The following is a 20,919-nucleotide window of genomic DNA, read 5'->3' as shown; positions in this document are numbered from 1 at the left end:
CCTCGGCCTGGCCTGTGCCCTCTCGCAATCCGGGCTCAGGGACCCCAGCCCCATTGAGTGCATGAATTTTGTGCACCGGGCCTCTAGTCTTGAGTAGAAAATGTCTAGATTTCAAAGAAATAACAATCTTCTCTTTCTCTTGTAGACCACTTCACCTGCATTGTGAAGGTGCTTTTTGCCCTACTGTACACACAAGCTCTTGCGGCACTTTCAGTTAAATGCAATGAGGAAGATAGGTCAGCCTGGAAACATACAGGAGCTCTCAAAAAGGTTAGTGTCTTATTCGAATTTGCCATTTAGTAGTTCGGTAAACTCATTTAAGTTGGAGGTGTGAATGAATGAGATTAGATGTTTTAAAGACAAAATTAGTTATTACCAAAGTATTTTAAATGGAAATGTAACACCTTCAGGCTAAAAAAAGTTGAAAATGTTTTCCTTGTACAATGAGGTTTTTTGCATCTGTTTCTAAACCTTGGCCTTTATCTCTTTATATTTGGGCAGTTTTGTTTTGCTTTTGCTATAAGCCTTAACTTACAGAAGTTACAAAAATTTTGCTAACACAGTGAGGAAGTAGCACAATGTCTGCAGACTTACCTATTTTACTATATGTCATCTTTTCTTCTTATCTCTATCCCCAGTCACAATCCAAAGGTGGTTTTTAACTTATCATTTCTAAACTTAAAAATCCTAAGGTGAAAGGTGTATTGGAAATGTATTGCATGTAAATACTACTGTTATGTTTGAGGCAACTTGATTACTGTACTTATTAGTTTGAGGCTTTTTTTTCTTTTTCTATTGGGATTGTAAGTTTGCCTCTCAGATACTTTATATGCTTAAAAATAAAATATACTAAACCTAAAAAATAATCCTAACCTTTTCTTAATTATACCTCTTTAAGTACTGCTTTTTTCCCCTCATGTTGGAATATATAAGTTCTTATCAAATTTAAAGGAGATCTCTATAGTTAAAATTATGTAAAAAATTTAGAACAATTGTGCACATTTAGTTACATGTATTTAATTAAAGTATTCAGTGGCTTGAGAACGAATGGGATACTATAGAATCAAAGTACTCTGTGACTGAGTGGTTTGGCTTACAGAAAGTTTAAAATAAGAAAGTTACTTCAATATTTATTTGGGAAAAGTAGTAGAAAAGAATAGGTGTCATGTAAATTAAACCTTTGTTAGGCTTAGAAACTCTTAAAGAGGTTTTATACCTCATTGAAAAGTTTCTGTTAAAATCATATCTGTTTGCCCTGGCTGGTGCTAAGTGGTTAGAGCAGTGGTCGGCAAACCGTGGCTCGTGAGCCACATGCGGCTCTTTGGCCCCTTGAGTGTGACTCTTCCACAAAATTCCACGTGTGGGCGCACATGTACAGTGCGATTGAAACTTCGTGGCCCATGTGCAGAAGTCGTTTTTCGGCCTGGGTGAGTCTATTTTGAAGAAGTAGCGTTAGAAGAAGTGGGGGGTGTCGGTCGGTCGGTCAGGCGATGGGTCGGGCAATGGGAGACGCGGCGCAAGTGGGCCGCGGGATACGCAGCGCGGGGGAGGTACATTGTTTTGAGGTACGTTCCCTGAGGTCGACCCCTTCCAACTCTCCCACCACACTCATCTATCTGAAACAAGTACACAAGATGAGTGTGGATGGGAGAGTTGGAAGGGGTCAACCTCAGCGAACGTACCTCAATCAGATTGAGGCCGTTTTTAGCAAAAGCCAGCTTAGGAGTACCCTAATTAAGTGAATAACAGTGTACCTACCTATATAGTTTAAGTTTAAAAAATTTAGCTCTCAAAAGAAATTTCAATCGTTGTACTGTTGATATTTGGCTCTGTTGACTAATGAGTTTGCCGACCACTGGGTTAGAGCATTGGCCTATGGCAGCCATGGGCAAACTACGGCCCGTGGGCCGGATCCGGCCCGTTTGAAATGAATAAAACTAAAAAAAAAAAAAAAAAAGACCATACCCTTTCATGTAATGATGTTTACTTTGAATTTATATTAGTTCACACAAACACTCCATCCATGCTTTTGTTCCGGCCCTCCGGTCCAGTTTAAGAACCCATTGTGGCCCTCGAGTCAAAAAGTTTGCCCACCCCTGGCCTATGGGCTGAAGGGTTGTGGATTCAATTCCCAGCCAAGGGCACGTACCTTGGTTGCAGACTTGATCCCAGGCTTGGGTTGGGGCTTGAGCGGGAGGCAACCAGTTGCTGTGTCTCTCTTATCTCTCTCTCTCTCTCTCTCTCTCTCTCTCTCTCTCTCTCTCTTTCCCCCCTCCCATTGTCTCTAAAAAAATCAATGGAAAAAATATCCTCAGGTGAGGATTAAATTACTTATATCAAAGGGGAGAGAAGACTAATTATAAACACATGAAATATACTCAACATAACTTTCACTTTTATCACCAATTTACTCTCAAATCATGATTATATGTACAAAAAATTAGTATAGTATCATCACAAAGTTCATTATGTCTTAATTAGGGATATGGGTGGTTGGCCATTGAACCTAAGTACTAGGCCAAGCTTCTACCACTAAATTACTTTTTCAGTCAAGGCATAAAAACTCCATGAACCTCAATTTTCTGAAAGGTAAATGAGAATTTGGAATATATGATTTATAATGGTGCCTCTCTTTATAAAATTCTATTATTCCAAGTTCTCAAAATGGATTTTTGTCTTTTCTTGCAATGATTTTTTCTCCTTGTTCTTAGTTGATTCTTAGATAATTTTTATTCTACAATTATCTTTCTTTTTTTCTAAATATCCTTTCAGTTTTCTGAACACACTCAAATCTGATATTTGTATTGTTAGTATTCAAATCAAGTATATTAGGTTTTTATGCTATGTCATTGTTTATGTTTTCTTAGTAAACTGTCTAATAATGAAAAGTTGTATATTTAAAACATTTCCTGATATAATTTGTGTCTAAATATATTAATCTAACTGCAAAAATGAGACCTTAATGACAGAACATTAGACAGTTGTAAATCTATAATGGGAGGAACATGAGCTAATTTAGGTAACTTCTATTAATTTTCTTTCTTGACTTGATAATTATTAGCTATTTAATAATACTTAATAAAACCTTTAACATGAGTTAGATTCTTATCAGATGTAGATTAGAAGTTTATACCCACATAAATGGCTTTAGTGAATGAAAGCAAAAATTATAATTATTCTGTAGGTTGTTTTGCTGTTATTAGATTTTTCTGCAGTTGATTTAAACATTTAGATATGTAGAATATCCTATATAATAAAAGCCTAATATACTAAGTGTCTGGTTGTCTGGTTGTCCATTCAACCAATCAAAGCATAATATGCTAATGACATGCTAAAGCCGCTCAACCACTTGCTGTGATGTGCATTGACCACCAGGGGGCAGAGAGTAGACCGGTTGTCCAGTCACTATGATGTGCACTGACCACCAGGGGACAGATACTCCAACTGGTAGGTGAGCTTGCTGCTGGGGTCCGGCTGATCGGGACTGAACGAGATGTGCCGACACGCCCTAGAGCCCTCCTGCGGTCCCTCCCCAGCCCCGATTGTGCACCAGTTGGGTCCCTTGGCCTGGCCTGCACCCTCTCACAATCCAGGACCCCTTGGGGGATGTTGGAGAGCTGGTTTTGGCTCAATCCCACTCAATGCAGGAGCTTCCCCCTGGTGGTCAGTGTGCTCCCACAGGGATAAAAACTCCATGAACCTCAATTTTCTGAAAGGTAAATGAGAATTTGGAATATATGATTTATAATGGTGCCTCTCTTTATAAAATTCTATTATTCCAAGTTCTCAAAATGGATTTTTGTCTTTTCTTGCAATGATTTTTTCTCCTTGTTCTTAGTTGATTCTTAGATAATTTTTATTCTGCAATTATCTTTCTTTCTGCAGTGGTGGTGGCAGGAGCCTCTCCTGCCTCTGAGGCAGGGCTAAGGGTGTCCAACTGATGGCTTAGGCCTGCTCCTAATAGGACTGCGAGAGGGAGCAGGGCAGGCTGAGGGACTCCTCTGAGTGCACGGATTTTGTGCACCGGGCCTCTAGTAAATAATAACAACAGCTATATAAGTAATGAAATGTATCATTGTGTAACATTCATTCCTTCTTTTTTTTTTCATTTCCTTCTTCCTTTACTTCTTTTCTTCTCATCCCTTTCCTTCTTTTCTTTCTTCATTCAGCCTCGTTTATTCCAACCCACCATATAATTCTTTATCCTCAGGTATAATAATTCCAGTGAAAACAGATTTTTGCCAGATTGAATCTACCCTAGAGAAATAAAAATATGTATTTTTCAAAAGAATATTATAGAGATAATTTGATAAGGAAGTTCAGTTGTGTTGGAAAAATGGTCATTACAGTTAGCATATTTTTTTTCTTCTTTGGAATATCTGTTAAAAGAGATTTTATACCAGGATTTCTTTGCTCCCCTTCATCACCATTTATCCCTCCCCCCGCATGTCCTCTTCTACCTCTACCCCTTTTCCTTCCCCTGAAGTCATCACACTATTATCCATGTCCATGAGTTCTTTTTCTTTTTTTGGTCAGTCTTTCACGTGGCCCCCCAACATCCTTCCACACACACCAGAGCTGTCTGCCTGCTCTCTATGATTTTGTCTCTATTTTGCTTGTCAGTTCAGTTTGTTCATTAAATTCCACATATGAATGAAATGACATGGTACTTGTCTTTCTCTGACTGGTCTGACCTACTTTACTTAGTATAATGTTCTCCAGGTCCATCCATGCTGTCACAAAACATAAAATTTTCTTCCTTTTTACAGCTGAGTAGTACTTCATTGTGTAAATGTATAGGTTTTGAGGAATTGAAGTGTACATACTTGAAAAATAATCTATATATATAAAAAGCTAATATGCTAAGTATCCTACCATCTGTGTAATGATGTCACGTAGCAATGCAGGCTTTTTCTCCCTAGCGACTAGCCTCCTTGCAGTTTCTTCTGCTCAGGAACATGACTTGCTATATAGCCAGGAAACATTTCACACTTTAACCAAATGTCTGTGAAGTGTTTTCCCGTGCCTCATCTCATTTGATCCTCATAGAAGTCCTGGAGTAGGTAGATGGGAGACTTGGTGGAATCCTATTTTCTTTTCATTAGCTGGAAAACAGAGATTTAGAAACTTGACCCGACTGAAAAGAAGTAAGAAATGGTGGACCTTGAAAATGACTTCAGGTTTTCTCACTGTGCAGAATATAGTCAAACATTGCTGCAGTTAAATATATTACCCTTTGTTCTCCCTGCATGATCTACAATAATAATCTGCTTCGTGTTGATATTTACTGCTGTGTTGTTGACAATTACCTGAAAGAGAAGTTGGGGTGCTTCACTGGGCTGGAAAAGGTTTAGCTACATCAGAAAGCAGGTCTAATTAAGCAAGTTTAGTCTATATCTATAAAAGGCTAAGTTGACTCACACATACGTGATACATATAAAGCTCTTGCTGGCGCCAATCGCATGTGTGTGTTACCATTTGTCATTGTCGATTGTGAATTTGGTTGATACGTCTATTATAGAGAAAGGGTGAATAGTGATATTAAAATATTTATTTTAATTAATTTCCTTTCAGTGTGAATGAATTCATGTGTCAGGCCTCTAATGTAATCATAATTATGCTGTACTCTTTAAAAAAAGTGTTCTTTTCAATGTTAACTTTTTGTAAATTCAGTGACTGAGATAACTAATATTTTAATTTTTCCTAGAATACGTGTGATGCAGAAAAGTCTTATAAAGTGCTGTTGAGCTTTGTGATAAGTGAACTATCTAAGGGAAAGTTATACCATGAAGAAGGAGCTCAGGAGTGTGCAATGGTATGTTTTCTCTATGGTTAGATGTAGTGGTTATTTAGTTAAAAATTTAGATTTTGTTGCCATTATGAATATAATTTTTAAAGCTATATCTATTATAGAATGAATTATTCAGGTTTTCTTTTTTTTAACTTTAGGTTAGCCCTATTGCTTGGTCTTCTGAATCCATGGAAAAATACTTGCAGGACTTCTGCTTACCTTTCCTCAGAATCACCAGCCTTCTTCAGCATCACCTTTTTGGGGAAGATTTACCTAGCTGCCAGGTATAATTTGGGATAGAGATTAGGGTGCATTGTTTTAGTCTAACTAAAAGGAATAAATATTTAGAATACTTATTGTTATTCTATTTTGTATTTGTTAGCATCCACTCATTTTTATGGTAATGTTACTAATATTTGATATTTGAGTAGTTTTGGATTAGATCAGTGATAATAAATGCCCAATACTTTAACAGGATCATAGTATTCATATTGATAATAGTTATCACCATCTCTATTGATACATTTATCACTAATTGCTTTAATATTATTTAAAAATTATGTTGGTCAGAAAGATGATTATCTGAAGATATGATGGTGTTTATGTAATTTTAGAACAACAAAATGTTCAATTTATAGCCACTTATATTAAAACTTGGATGAATGAGTTATCACTAGTTTAATATATTTCTTAGAACTGTTGGTCAATGTGAGTAGGCAAGAAAGTGATAGGAAAGGAAATCAGAAGGTAAATAAACCAAATTAACTTTTAGGATTATGTTTCTGGCATTATCTGCCATTCATTTTCGGTGAATTTGATGTGGCCATTAAGGTATTTATCATATTTATGATCTTTGAAGCCTGAAGTATATCAGAATTAAGAAGTTGATTATTCCTTTTCTCCTATGTAATTGGCCATTGCATAGTTTGTGTTCTTTGGTTTTTTTCAAGTGATTTGAGATTAAACTCTACATATTTGTCCCCAAAACTTTGTATTTAGGATTATAAGATATTGAACAAATTAAAAATATTCAAAAATTCTTCACATCACTGTATTGCACCAATAATCTAGGAGAATCTCCTTAAACAAAAAGTAGGGATTAAGCTGTGGGGTTTTTCTTTTTTAACAGCAATCCAGGCACTGGAAAGCCAAAGTGACTTCAAAAATACGAATATTTCTAAAATAAATGGTGGTGATTTCACCAGCCATACATCAGGGTTGTCTGAGACTGATTTTGTAGTTACTAGAAGAGTGGATAGAGTGAGAGACCTGTGGAGTCTTGGTCGTGTCAAATCAAGTAACTCACTTGAAGACTACAGCTTTAATCAAAATACCTTTAACTTCAGAAGTTATCCCTAGCACTAATGGTAGTGAGCATGGGCACGAGGAAGGGGCTGCCCAACCAGGACATTTACCTACATCTGTTCCTTCTCTTTCTAATTGTGGTCTATTACCAGCTGCCTACATTACTCTCCACGCACTCCTTAACCCCACAAAATCTATTTTTTCCCCCTGCCAATACTATCCTGCAGCCTCAAGTGTTACTAAGGATCATCTGATCACAGCACAATTTGATATGCCTCATCACACCTTACTTTAATCTCTCCCCTCCCGAGTCCCATGACACTGCAGCAGGAGTTTTCAAACATACTTTAGCAGTAGAACCTTTCTTTCAAATGAGATCTTGAAAAAAAAGACTTAAAATAGTAAGACTTGAAATCATACAGTATAGAAGTTCTCAAAATTTGTTCTTTTTCAAGGTATGTTTTGGCTATTCATTGTATTTCTATAAAATTTTTAAATTGGCCTGAAATTCCTATAAAAAAACAAAGCCTATTTAGTTTTTTTGGGGGGTGGGGAGGGGGTGGGGAAGGTTTGCATTGACTCTAAATATTAATTTAGAACTCTCATCTTAACTGGAAGAACTGACGCTGTAACATTATAATGTTATCATCTTAACATTGAGAACTCCAGTAATGGACCTATTTATATTTCCTCCTGATTTGGATTAATTAAGCTTCTTAGATCTGTGGGTTAGTTGTTTTCATAAAAAAATTTAAAAAATATATATTGAGAAAGGATTTGTATCCAGAATATATCAGGAACTTTTATAACTCAACAATAAGAAAACAAAAAACATACGGTGGTCAAAAAATTTGAACAAGCACTTCTTATAAGAATATATATGAATGACTAATATGTACATGACAAGTGTTCAACATCATTATTGATTAGAGGAGTATAAATTAATGTTACAAGTGTTGGTAAGGAGTTGGGTAGAGTTCCATGAAACTTCTATTCATTGCTGGTAGGAATGCAAAGTGGTATAGTCAAACTCTGGCAGTTTTCTTTAAAATATTAAGCATGCACTTAACTATATAACACAATGATTCTATTCTTAGTTATCTACCAAAAGATATGAAAGCGTATGTCCACATAAATACTTGTAATTGAATGTTCATAGCAGCCTAATTTATAGTAGTCAAAAACTGAAAATAACTCAGAAGTCCTTCAAAAAGTGAACGTGTGAACAAAATGTGGTATGCTCATATAGTGGAATGCTACTCAGTAATAAGAAGGAATGGACTACTGATACACACTATAACATGAATGAATCTCAAAATATTATGCTAAGTGAAAGAGGCCAGGCACAAAAGAATACATAATGGTTTCATGTATATGAAATGTAAAATCCCAAACTATAATGGCAGAAAGCATATCAATGGTTGCTTGGGCAGGAGAAGGGGCTGGAATTGATTGCATAGGGGTAAAAGAAATATTTTGGGGGAGTGGAATGGTTCTAGAATTTTATGGTAGCAGTAGTTTCATGATTATACTTTTACTAAAATTCATCAAACTACACTTAAGGTTGGTCCATTTTATGGTTATGGAAGTTATACCTCAATAAAGTTGTTTTTAAAAATGCCCTCTTTGCATAGCTATATAAATGGGGGATTTGTGGCCTTATTTCTAGAGATTTAAAAAATTAACATTTTTTAGCTTTCTTATCATTTTGCTTTTTTATCTTTGTACCATATTTCAAATTTTGTACTTTATCTAGATAATTAGTTCACTTTTGCAAAGAGATGCTGGTTGAATTTCTATTATGTGCCAAGCCCTGGGAAGACAGAGCTCCTACACCCAGGAACCGCTCCCACAGTCTTATAGGAAAGGCTAATTTATTTTTAAAGTAACTAATAGCAAATATCCAAAAGAGAAGTGTTTACAAGGTGTGGAAGGATTAATTTTATCTGAATGGGGCTGGGTAATGTAAAGTCTCATTAATAGGGGTGAGGGGAGGCTTCTCTGGGGAGCTGGGAGATTTGAAGGATGATAGGAATTGATCCAATGGACAGAAGAAAGTAGACACACTAGCCTCAGAAATGGTTTTTCAGTTAAATAAAAAAAGATTAGGGAGTATACTTTGGTTTTCACAGGACTAACAAACTTCTTAAAAATAAACTTTCAAAATGTGAGTGCTTGGATGACTTATTTCTCTGGTTCTGTTATTACTGAGTAGAGCTTCAGATCGCCGAACACTTGGATCTCGGAAGTTTTTTAAAACTCATTTCTTCTATTTTTATTTATTTATTTATTAAAATGTTTTGACAGACTTATTTATTTATTTTTCGTAATCTTTACCAGAGAATATTTTTTCAGTTGATTTTTAGAGAGAGTGGAAGGGAGGGAGGTGGAGAGAGAGAGAGGAGAAAGAGAGAAACATCAATTGGTTGCCTCCCACATGCACAGGATCAAAACTCAGACCCTTTGGTGTAGGACAGTGATGGCGAACCTATGACACGCATGTCAGAGGTGACACGTGAACTCATTTTTTTGGTTGATTTTTGTTAAATGTCATTGGAATATATAAAATAAATATCAAAAATATAAATCTTTGTTTTACTATGGTTGCAAATATCAAAAAATTTCTATATGTGACACGACACCAGAGTTAAGTTAGGGGTTTTCAAAATGCTGACACGCCGAGCTCAAAAGGTTCGCTATCACTGGTGTAGGAGGTCAACACTTTAGCCATTGAGCAACACTAGCAAGGGCCTCCCTTCTTTTAAAACTGACTTTGTTTCACATGCAAATTATTTAGCATTGCCTCTTGTGTATCCAATGCTTTTACTCTTATTCTTCATCCACACTGACAAGCTATGTCTTTTTAACCAAAAGTCACTTTGCTTTTGTCCTAAATTAACATTGGTTTTCAGAGTAAATACGACTCTATAGACTGTACTCATCAGTTATGTGACAATACTATCCTATATAATAAAATCCTCATATGCAAATTGACCAAACGGTGGCTATGATGTGCACTGACCACTAGGGGGGCAGACAATTAATGCAGGAGATGCCCCCTGGTGGTCAGTGTGCTCCCGCAGGGAGCACAGAAGCTGGGCTCACGGCTGGCGAGTGCAGTGATGGTGGTGGGAGCCTCTCCTCCCTCCGCTGCAGGTGGGTGGTAAGGAGTGAGGGGTCCTGGACTGCAAGAGCCCCAGACTGTGAGAGGGATGTCTGACTGCCGGCAGGTGGACATCCCTTGAAGGGTCCCGGACTGCAAGAGGGCGCAGGCCAGGCTGAGGGACCCCCCCACCCCAGTGCATGAATTTCGTGCACAGGGCCTCTAGTTTAGAAAATAAATGTATAAAAGAAGCAGATGCTATGGCACTTAGGAGTTAAATTTCAGAGAGAAATATTATAGGGATATTTGGATATAACAGCTAGGGACCTTTCTCTCATTTCTTTTACTCCCTGTACTTTAGTTAAGAAAGTTTTCTTACTATCCAAAAGTAATTGATGAGAATGACACTCAAAATATCTATAATGGGAAATGTTCATGATGAAATATCTTGAGAATTTTCTATTTCATGTCTAAAAGGAAGAAGAAGAATTTTCAGTTCTTTCCAGCTGCCTGGGACTTCTGCCAACATTTTACCAAACAGAACATCCCTTCATCAGTGCCTCCTGTCTGGATTGGCCAGTTCCAGCATTTGATATTATAGCTCAGTGGTGTTCTGAGATAAATTCATTTACTGAAAGACATGCAGAACAAGGAAAGGTATGTAAAAGGAATAGTGCTCACTTGCCATAGAGGTCATGTGCTAATATTTAAGAGGCTAATGAAGAATTTAAAACTTATAGGTCATCTATTCTTGGAAACATTTATTAAACTAATTACATTGAGAAATGATTTACTTACATAATATTGGTTTTTGAATGTAAAAGCAGAAGTATTTCAATCAATAAAGCTAAGGAATTACTATGTCACTTTTAGTTTGTTTTAGGTTTTTATTGATTCCTTAAATAATCATAGCATTAGACTTGGAAGATACAAAGGAATTTTAAGATAGATGAGGGACTTGTAAGCTTATTGGAAAGAGAACTGTCAACAAAGAAATCAAAGATTTGGAATAGCAGGTCTAAAAGGTCACACCTTGAACTTTAAAATTTGCTGGCCCATTGCTGCCAGCTCAGCTGGAGAAAGGTTTTGTATTGGAGAGTGGGAGCAGCAGAGGGTGGTTGAATGCCATAGTTTGGTGCTCAGACGTTTTCTATAGCTAGAAGTACAGTATTTGAGAAATGGCATAATATGAGGGAAGTAAGTGTTTTATGGGGTAATCTGGTGGCTTTTTAGCAGGTAAGTTGAAGTAAGGAGAGAGAGAAGCCAGAGATGATTATTTAGGTGGTGAAGAAAATCTGTACTATTGTCCTAACAGTAGAAATTAGAATGTAACCAATGCAAGAGACATTTGAGAAAAATAGATAGGACTTGCTGAACATATGTACATGACTTTAAGATCTTGAACTCAAATCATTAGAAGAATAGTAGTGAGTACACATAGTTCTGATAGGAACCTGCTCCTGCTTAAGCACCATTGAAGATGCCCCATCAATATACTCTTTGCAAAGCATTCAAGGATTTTCCCCATCTTGCCTACCTTTCTAACCTTATTCTGTACCACTCCCTTGCCCACAACCTTGCTCAAACCAAAAGAATGTTTCTTAACTGTGCTATATATCTTCAAACACCTGTGCTATTGCTTGTTGCTGTTGCTTTTATCTAAAGTAAACTTCCTACCCTTCCCCTGCTGAATTAATCCATCAAGGTTTTGTTACCTCTTCTGTAAAGCTTTGTCTGATAGTCCATATTCCTCTGAAGCCTTAACCCCCTCCCTCTGTTTTCCTGTATGATAGTACTGTTGTGCTGTATAACAGTACTTTTGCCATTGTCTCTCACAGTTGCCATATTTATCACTGTTTATTGTGTCTGATTTTCGGCTCCATAAAGCAAAAATTATTTGTATATCCTTGAATCCCTAGTTCCTATAAAGTGCCTGCTATAGACTAGTGACCTAATAAATATTTGTGGAACAATTAAATGGTGGTAGGATGTCATTGGCTGAAATAGAACTGATGAAAGGGAACCAAATTTCAGGGAAAATTAGAATTTTAATTTTAACATCAAAGGGAAAATAAAAAGATTAGTATTTCAGATGGAAGTGTCTGATTATACTTAATTTTTAAAACATTGAAGTGAATAATAAAGGCAAGATAAGCATAAATAATAAATGTCTATTTTACTCATTTCTATTTTTTTTGTCAAAGTCCTTGAAGAGATAATATATCATTTTATACCTTTTTTAAAAAAGGAATGGGAAATTCATGAAGTTAATTGAATCTTGTATGTTACGTATAAAAATCTTTTTTCTGTCTAATAGTTTCTTTATTCACAGTTTGTAGCTAGAATCTGAAGTTATATTTTGATGTCTGAAAACCTATGAGGCATGACTTGGAGTAAGAGGTGGGTGTAATTGTAGAACCAGGACAGGAGAAAAAGAGATGAGCATACTTAAAGTTTTTGTTTTCATATGAGCCATGGGTTAAGCAACAGAGAAAAATAACTTATTTGATAGTGTAAGAGCAGGCCTACATTTTAGATGAATAATATTGGTGTGGATATTGATGGAGAATAAGAATTTATTATTTAGCCAAAACCGGTTTGGCTCAGTGGATAGAGCGTCGGCCTGCGGACTGAAAGGTCCCGGGTTCGATTCCGGTCAAGGGCATGTACCTGGGTTGCGGGCACATCCCCCGTGGGAGATGTGCAGGAGGCAGCTGGTCGATGTTTCTCTCCCATCGATGTTTCTAACTATCTATCTCTCTCCCTTCCTCTCTGTAAAAAATCAATAAAATATATTTAAAAAAAAAAAAAAAGAATTTATTATTTAAAAATATTTTATCTTTTTGTAAAATGTAGTGGTAATTATTTGTTTTAGAGTCAGAACAGTAGACATTTATTGATGAACTTATTCATGCAGAGTTTTTACTGGTTATTTGAATGCATCACCATCTGACCTGCACCCCTCCTCCTGTTCCTGCTTCACTCTGTTCTATTTCTAACCCTGGCTGGGACTCTAGGGCAACCAGATTTTCTTTGCCAGGAATTTTAAATTTGAATATAGGGACTTAGAAAGATAAACAGTGAATGAAGCTAAATAGTCCAATAACAGTACGCTTGAAAGATAGCCTGAGTTAGTGCTTCTAATGTGCATCACCCAAGATTCTTTAGTTCAAACAGTTTGGTTGCAAACCTGTGGTCTGTTTTCTCTGAAGTTCTACCCCTGGATGACTCTGCCTCAACCATTTTCCTTCCCTCCATGTGCACTCAAGATTCAGATTCCTGGGAGAGAGAACCTGGTTAGCCTTATTTGTATCATATGCACACCCCTGTGCTGGGCAGTATCTTGTGAGGGGGCAACCCTATCAGACTTGTTTGTAGCAGGAAAAGAGGTTGTTTTTGTTCCAAAAGAACTTGTAATACCATTAATATAAGGATGCAGATAAAGAAGTTGGACAAATGGAAAATAAAAAACACTGGTAGCCCATTTCCTCCACATCTTACTTGCCCAGCACATAGACATCTTTCTTCTCATTCATAGAGTTTCACTTTTTTCTGTGTTCAGAATGAAGTAACCATCACATCACCTCTACAAACACTTTTCAAAATATGCAACCTGAAGTCACATCCAATAGTTATATCATCAGCCTCCCTGAATCTAGAGGCTCTGGCAGATGTGCATTCCTTTTGTGATTTTGTTGTACTTACACCACACTCATCTAGAAAATTTTAATTAGCACCTACTCACCCTGAATTCAATAGTAAGAGAAAGGGGAAAAGAATGAAAATTGTTGCAAAAATGTATGCCACAGAAAGCAAAAGTTACAATCAGTCATAAAGCTGTAGTTAATATATAGTCAAATATATGACTTTCTTCTTTCACCTCCTTTGACTAGCATCTCAGCTGCTCTTGATAGCCTCCAGTCAGGGTCAGTCCCTCAGACAGTGTTGTGAGCCATTCCCTTTCTTCTCTTAGTGGTGTGGGTAACCTAGAATGGTTAGATGACATTTACATTCTAAATCAGTGGAATCTGGTGGAGAATAGTACACAGCTTCCTTAGGAAAACAGAAATTAAAAACCAAATTCTTAGATGAAATCATGGAAGATGCCACAACCACTTTTAAACCCTGGTTTCCTAATCTGTGCATTTCCAGCTGTGAGAGAACAATCACTCCTGTATAGAAGAAGATTATTTTATTAGAGGCCTTGTGGTGTGAGTTACTGGGTAGTTCACAGTCTAATCTTGCTAAGTATCAAGTTCAGTGAGGACAAACTGCCATTCCTTCCACTGATGGAAGAGTTCCAATATAATCAACCCATCATGGAATAGCAGTTTTGGGAGTCCAGGGTTGGGCACTGAGTACTGGCAAATAGCATATTGTAGGCCCATATATTGTCCTTACCCTTGCTTCCATGGTCACTTTATCCATGAACTTATTGATAAATACCAGATTAGCTACTTAGCCACTGCATTGAATTAGCTGGATTATGGCTGTAGATAATGTGAGATAATCACATAGGAGTTGCCTGCCATCTTTACAGTTTCTTAAGGTAATAGATTCATACTACATTTTATTTGTGTTAATGAAGTAGCATCTAGAAAAAATGAGTGCTGTTACTAATATTTTTATATCCCTGCAAACAATCAATAAAGTATATCCTGCAGGAAAATTGAACTCATTTGTCATTTTAAAAAAAAGTAAGCAAATTTATGAAGAGTTGTAGCCCCAGCACTTATGGATACAAAATATCTTAGCTTGAGGTATAAGAAGATTTTACATCTTCTAGGAAGGAGAACAATACTTTATAATCTAGATCAAGGGTGGGGAACATCAGGCCCTTGGGCTGTATAAGGCCGGAGAAGTCATTTGGTCTGGCCCTGCCAATGCATTAGGGGTGAGTTAATTAAATGTTTGACCAAATATAGCAGGCTAATTTTTAAGTTGATAGCTTGGTATGGCCCGAGAATGATGTTATAAATATCCAAATGGCCTTGACAGAAAAAAGGTAACCCCCACCCCCCACTCTAGGTTATAAAGTATTAAAATAGAAATGAGATAAAACTTTGACTTTCCCTAAAGAAAAAATCAATGACTTATTTAGCTAAGAAAGGTCAAAACTTGGTTTTAAAAAATGTATAACTATTTGAAAGCATATATAAAACAAGTATATCTAGATATATTTTTTATGCATGTTTAGTTATATTTAATATTTTTCTTTTAAAGTAATAACAAGTTTAAGTGTTTTGTGGTGCTTAATCTAAACCTTGCATCATATTTTAAATAGAAACAACATTAAAAATAGAGAATGGTAATTTTCGAAATACAATTTTGGTCATTTGTAAAATGGAAATGAGAAGAGTGTTAATAAAGAAAATAAGTCACAATTTTGGAGACAGGTTTTCCATTTTTTAAAAATTCATTTAAAAAAATAAGTATTGCCGAACCGGTTTGGCTCAGTGGATGGAGCGTCGATCTGCGGACTCATGGGTTCCAGGTTCGATTCCAGTCAAGGGCATGTACCTTGGTTGCGGGCACATCCCCACTGGGGGGTGTGCAGGAGGCAGCTGATCGATCTCTCTCATCGATGTTTCTGGCTCTCTATCCCTCTCCCTTCTTCTCTGTAAAAAATCAATAAAATATATTTAAAAAAAAAAATAAAATAAAAAAATAAGTATTTTGTGTTAATGACTTAAATACATAGGACTAATGAATATTTTTGGATAATGTTTTAGGCCTTGCTTATCCAAGAGTCAAGATGGAAGTTACCACACCTACTACAGTTGCCTGAGAATTATAATACCATTTTCCAGTACTACCACAGAAAAACCTGCAGTGTCTGCACCAAGGTTCCTAAAGACCCTGCTGTTTGCCTTGTTTGTGGCACTTTTGTATGCCTGAAAGGACTTTGCTGCAAGCAACAAAGTTACTGTGAATGTGTATTGGTAAGCATTAGTAAATAATAGCAATTTTATGAAAACTCAAAATTTCATATCACATGGATATGTTCTATATAGATACATATATATGGTCAAGCCAGCTCTAAAAGTTTAGGTTTTGAGCGAAATAAACAATATATGTAAAGATTTCGTTCTTTTTTGTTCTTGTTTGTTTTTGTTCTTTTTAACCCAGTAAAAGGGTAAAGCAAAGCAAAACAAAACAGCTGAGTCTTTGAGTAAAAACTTTCATAAGTACAATTTTCTTCCTCTTCCTACTCCCACCATCCTTTACTGATACATACTTTTGAATGTTGTGCAATGAAATCACAGCCATATATGCTAATGTAGGTGCTAATCTCTGAATTAGGTTTGTATTGGCTTTTTTGTGTGTGTGTGTGCCTGCTTATTCTTTTTAAATTTCTTTTTCTTTATTGATTAAGATACTACATATGTGTCCTTATTGCCCGATTGTCCCTCCACCCCGGCATTGGCTTTTAATTGCTCTTCTAGATAATCCTTACCCAAATTCCTCCTAATGTATTATTAATAAAATGTTAGAAGTGAGATTGTAAATTTAACTTAGATAAAATCTTATTAAAATTTTAAAAAATATGCCTGTTTTATTTAGAAGAAATTTACTTAAGGGATTTTTGATTTTCTTATGTAAGGTCATTTGATTATGGAGTTATTGGATATATTTTTAATCTTTTAGCATTCTCAGAACTGCGGTGCTGGCACGGGGATTTTCCTCCTGGTCAATGCGTCGGTGATCATCATCATCCGAGGGCACCGCTTCTGCCTGTGGGGCTCAGTGTACCTGGACGCGCACGGAGAGGAAGACCGGGATCTTAGGTGAGAGTGCGTGGGTGTTGCAGGTGTGTCACTGACATTTGGTCCGGTGAGAACAATGTGCCATTTCTAGCTTTGTAATAATACAAGTTTTATATTAAAAAATACCACATGATCTCACTCATTCATGGATAATAAAGACCATTACAAACTTTTGAACAATAATAGATATAGAGGCAGAGCTGCCTCAAACTGATTGTCAAACTGCAGTGGGAAGGCCAGGGAGGGTTGGGGGACAGGAGGGAGGGGAGTAAGAGATCAACCGAAGGACTTGTATGCATCTATATAAGCATAACTAATGGACATAAGACACTGGGGGGTAAGGGAGGGCCGGGGTTTGTCAAGGGAGGGGGGGGAAAAGGGCACTTATGTAATACCCTTTGTAATACTTTTAGCAAAAATAAAAAAAATTAAAAAAATTTTTAAAAAAAGATTATGAAAAATCAAACAAACAAAAAAGAAATTCTGACAGTCATTAATTTAGAGCTATTTCTAGTTTTTGAGATATTTTCCTCATCAACCTACTAAGAAAACATGAAATAAACCAAATTACTATGTGAAAATTTTGCCATGAAAATTCTATTTTTAAAAACCTTTATTGTATTTTATTACTTTTAATACCCTTTTCCCTTTTTTTCTCCTAGGCGAGGCAAGCCTCTCTACATTTGTAAGGAAAGATACAAAGTTCTTGAACAACAGTGGATCTCTCATACTTTTGATCACATCAATAAAAGATGGGGTCCACACTACAATGGGCTCTGACTCACCACCTCAGCACTGCATTATATTATCATTTTCATTAAGAATTTATCAACAATAAGCTTTAACTTAATTTGGGGGATTAACACTTTTGCTGAGGGGAAAAAAAGAAAACTTACGTTATGAAGCCTTTCCAAAATTAGGTGCTTGGTAATCACATTAATGGTATAATAATTTTAAAAAGTATCTGGAGAACATAAGTTACAAGTTAGATCATTCTTTAGTGGTCATTTAAAAAAATCTACAATTAATAAGAAGCACAATTTGACAAAATTATTTAAAACTGATTCTCCCAGCAATGCATATCAATGATTCATTGATACTTAGAGTGGGTATGATTTATTTAAAGTTTTACTGCTTCTTTATGTCTGTGTGTTAATTTGCATCTGCTAAACATAATGCATCTTTTCCCCTCACCATTCTTGTGTTGATTTGAGATTTTTGCTGTATGTAATTAGAAAAAAATGTAAAACATGATTTATGTGAAATATTGTATAGTAAAAGTTGGTTTAATAGTAGAACTTTAAAATGTTTTTCTTATTGTGAGGAATCTGTTAAAGTTTAAGGCTTTGCTGAAAACTTAATTCATTCTCAGGAATTTCATAAATATTCTCCCCAGGTAAATAATTGAAATAATTGTAAAATAAGTAGATAGCTGCTGTTAATATAATACAGTACATTTTGGGAGATACATGAATGCTTGGGGAAGGGAGCCCTTAAAATCAAAATTTTCCATTTTAGTTGGTTGAATTACTAGAGGTAGTAACAAATAGATTTGACTATAAAATTAAGTTTTAAGAGCATACACATGGCAGATTTTGAATCTGCTCATGCCCATCTTTTATTACCAACCACACTTTTTTTTTAAATGACTGGATTGGAAATGCTCAGACTTCCCCACAAATGAAGCATAGTTTTGGAACTTTCCTTTCAACTCAAGAGGTTCATCTATATATTTGTGCAATGTAATCACTGCTATTTCTGCTTGGTTTCCTAAAAGGGGGGGAAAAGGCTCAGTGGTGAGGACCCTCATGAATGAACCTCACATCTGCATTCTTCTTAAGTGCTGTTGTGAAAAGCAATTTATGTTTGTAGGGTTTTTAAGTCAGAATGGGAATGATTGAGCTAAACTCTATTAGAAGAGAAGGAAGATTACAGAAAAGCGTGTTATATATTGCTGCCGGTTTTTTTTCTTCCAATTAATTAAGTTGATGATTATTTCATACTTAGTGCTATCAAGCAATTCCAGATACTTTGGACTGAACATGGCTTGTTATATAAAATTACATTTTTACATATAAAAATAACCTAAAAAAATCTCGTGGTAAAATATAAAAATAAAGTCAGATCTAGCTTCTAAAAATCATGAATGACATGATATTACAGAATATGCAAGTGGACATTAAATGATGGCCTTGGTTAAAGTAGAGAGAGCAGAACAGTACATACTCAAATGTGTTCAAAAAGTAAAAAAATTACCTATAGCTCTACAATAAAATACATGGAAATAGCTTGCTATTTTTATATACATTTCCAAAATATTAAGATAACTTTCTGAAAGATTAGAATGATTCTGTTTAAATAGCTGTCCTTTCCAACTCATTGCTACTTTTTACAGTAATGTATCATAAGTTCAGCCTACCATATTTTTTTTGCATCAGTCATTATGAATATCAGACCATTTGTAAGTGTGGTTGAAGAGCAAAATGCTAATTTACATCTCTAGTAAATACTGTTTCAGGATTCATGAACTTGAATAATTCTACAGTTTGAAACTCTGATGCTATATATACATGGTATAATGTATTCAGACTTTGATTACTACATATTTAAAATGGAATGTTTTATGGTTGTGCATATGGATGTGAAGTGAAATATTTAGCCTTAACATTAAAATTTGGGTTTGATAGTGTTTATTTTGATATTGGTGAATTAGTCACCAATAAATTTTTTAAAAGCACTTGGTTGAAAATTGTACTTGAATTCATACATGCATGCTGCTAAACTAGAACTTTAATTTCCCCCCCATAATTTTTTTAAGTACCATTTATAAATCCACTTTTAAAAATAACAGATCCAAGTTAGAGTGCTGTGTGTATATTATTCAAAAAATGTACTGGTGTGATACCTTGTATGAATGATCATTTAAATACAGTACATTACTGTAGAAGCTAAATCAATCTTTATAATTAAGCAAAAATTATAAACCTAGGAATAATCAACATTGTAAGATATGTTAATAAAAACCTACTGTCATTTGGTTTGTGAAAGGTCCTTAAAATGTTTAATGTTTACATGTTTTTTCAAAGATATTGACAATAATGTATGTAAGTGAGCACGGCTCAAAAGATGAAAGCATAACATAGCTAATAATTGCTTTGAGGTAGAGTTTAAGTGTAAAGGGTTTGTTTTTTCTTTTTTCTTTTGAGAGCTAGTTCCTATTTCTGCTATCCTTGTGTTAAAATTAATGCAAAGCCTTTGCTAAGTGTATGTGTTTTGGAAAGGAGTGGGGAGAAGAAAATGGTTGTGCAGATCTGAGGAACACTGCATGGTCCTTGCTTTCTGAAAATTCCCAGCTGGACTTTAGAAATCTGAAGTGATTCGTGATAATGGTCTTTTTGAATGGTCTGTGGAGGTGTTTGAATTGACAGTCCTCATCCCTTCCCCTCCATCCTGGAGCTCACTAGCCAATCATCACCAGCCAGTTAGGAATCCATTTATGTTTACAAACCTTTCTTTCTGCTTTATGTGTTTTGATATTTATTGATTTCTTTGACCTAGAAGAAGTGCTGACAAAAGCACTGAAAGCTTGGAGAGAACAACAGCACGAGAGGAGAGGTGGCCCAGGAGTCTCTTGAGTCTTCTCCAGGATTGTCATTGCTAATTCTCAAGTTCCCATTCTTGGCTCATATTTGAGGTCATGTTGACAACAACAAAACCCAAAAGAATGCAACATAGTTTTAACCACTAGAATCACCAAGACAAGATACATTTATTGTAGCTTGGGGTTATGCCTGACACTTGAGAATTAGTGGGAGAGCAGAAGACCTGTTACTGTCTCAGTTCCATTCACAGCACATAGTTCTTTCTTTTATTTTTGTGATCTGACTGGATCAAGCTCATCAGGGGTGAGCTGGAGTGGGCAGAAGGATGGCAACGTCATCACTTCTCGATTT

The 20,919-nt window shown here is 35.8% G+C and overlaps 1 protein-coding gene across 1 annotated transcript in view; it reads left to right on the top strand.

The window, feature by feature from the left end:
* Positions 1–20,013, top strand: part of UBR3 (ubiquitin protein ligase E3 component n-recognin 3) — a 159,799-nt gene extending 139,786 nt beyond the window's left edge. Inside the window, exons 33-39 of the mRNA XM_070422781.1 lie at positions 146–270; positions 5,708–5,815; positions 5,950–6,075; positions 10,677–10,856; positions 15,932–16,141; positions 16,848–16,987; positions 17,629–20,013. Coding sequence (XP_070278882.1) covers positions 146–270; positions 5,708–5,815; positions 5,950–6,075; positions 10,677–10,856; positions 15,932–16,141; positions 16,848–16,987; positions 17,629–17,746 — 1,007 coding nt within the window. The 3' untranslated portion in view covers positions 17,747–20,013. The remainder of the gene's footprint in view (positions 1–145; positions 271–5,707; positions 5,816–5,949; positions 6,076–10,676; positions 10,857–15,931; positions 16,142–16,847; positions 16,988–17,628) is intronic.
* The last annotated feature ends 906 nt before the right edge of the window (positions 20,014–20,919 follow it).

This window comes from Myotis yumanensis, unplaced genomic scaffold (genome assembly GCF_028538775.1).
Source record: "Myotis yumanensis isolate MYYU_CA2020_CCGP unplaced genomic scaffold, mMyoYum1.0.hap1 SCAF_8, whole genome shotgun sequence".
Taxonomy (NCBI): Eukaryota; Metazoa; Chordata; class Mammalia; order Chiroptera; family Vespertilionidae; genus Myotis; species Myotis yumanensis.
Note: the sequence above shows the minus strand (reverse complement) of the source record. Positions and strands in the feature narration are given on the sequence as shown.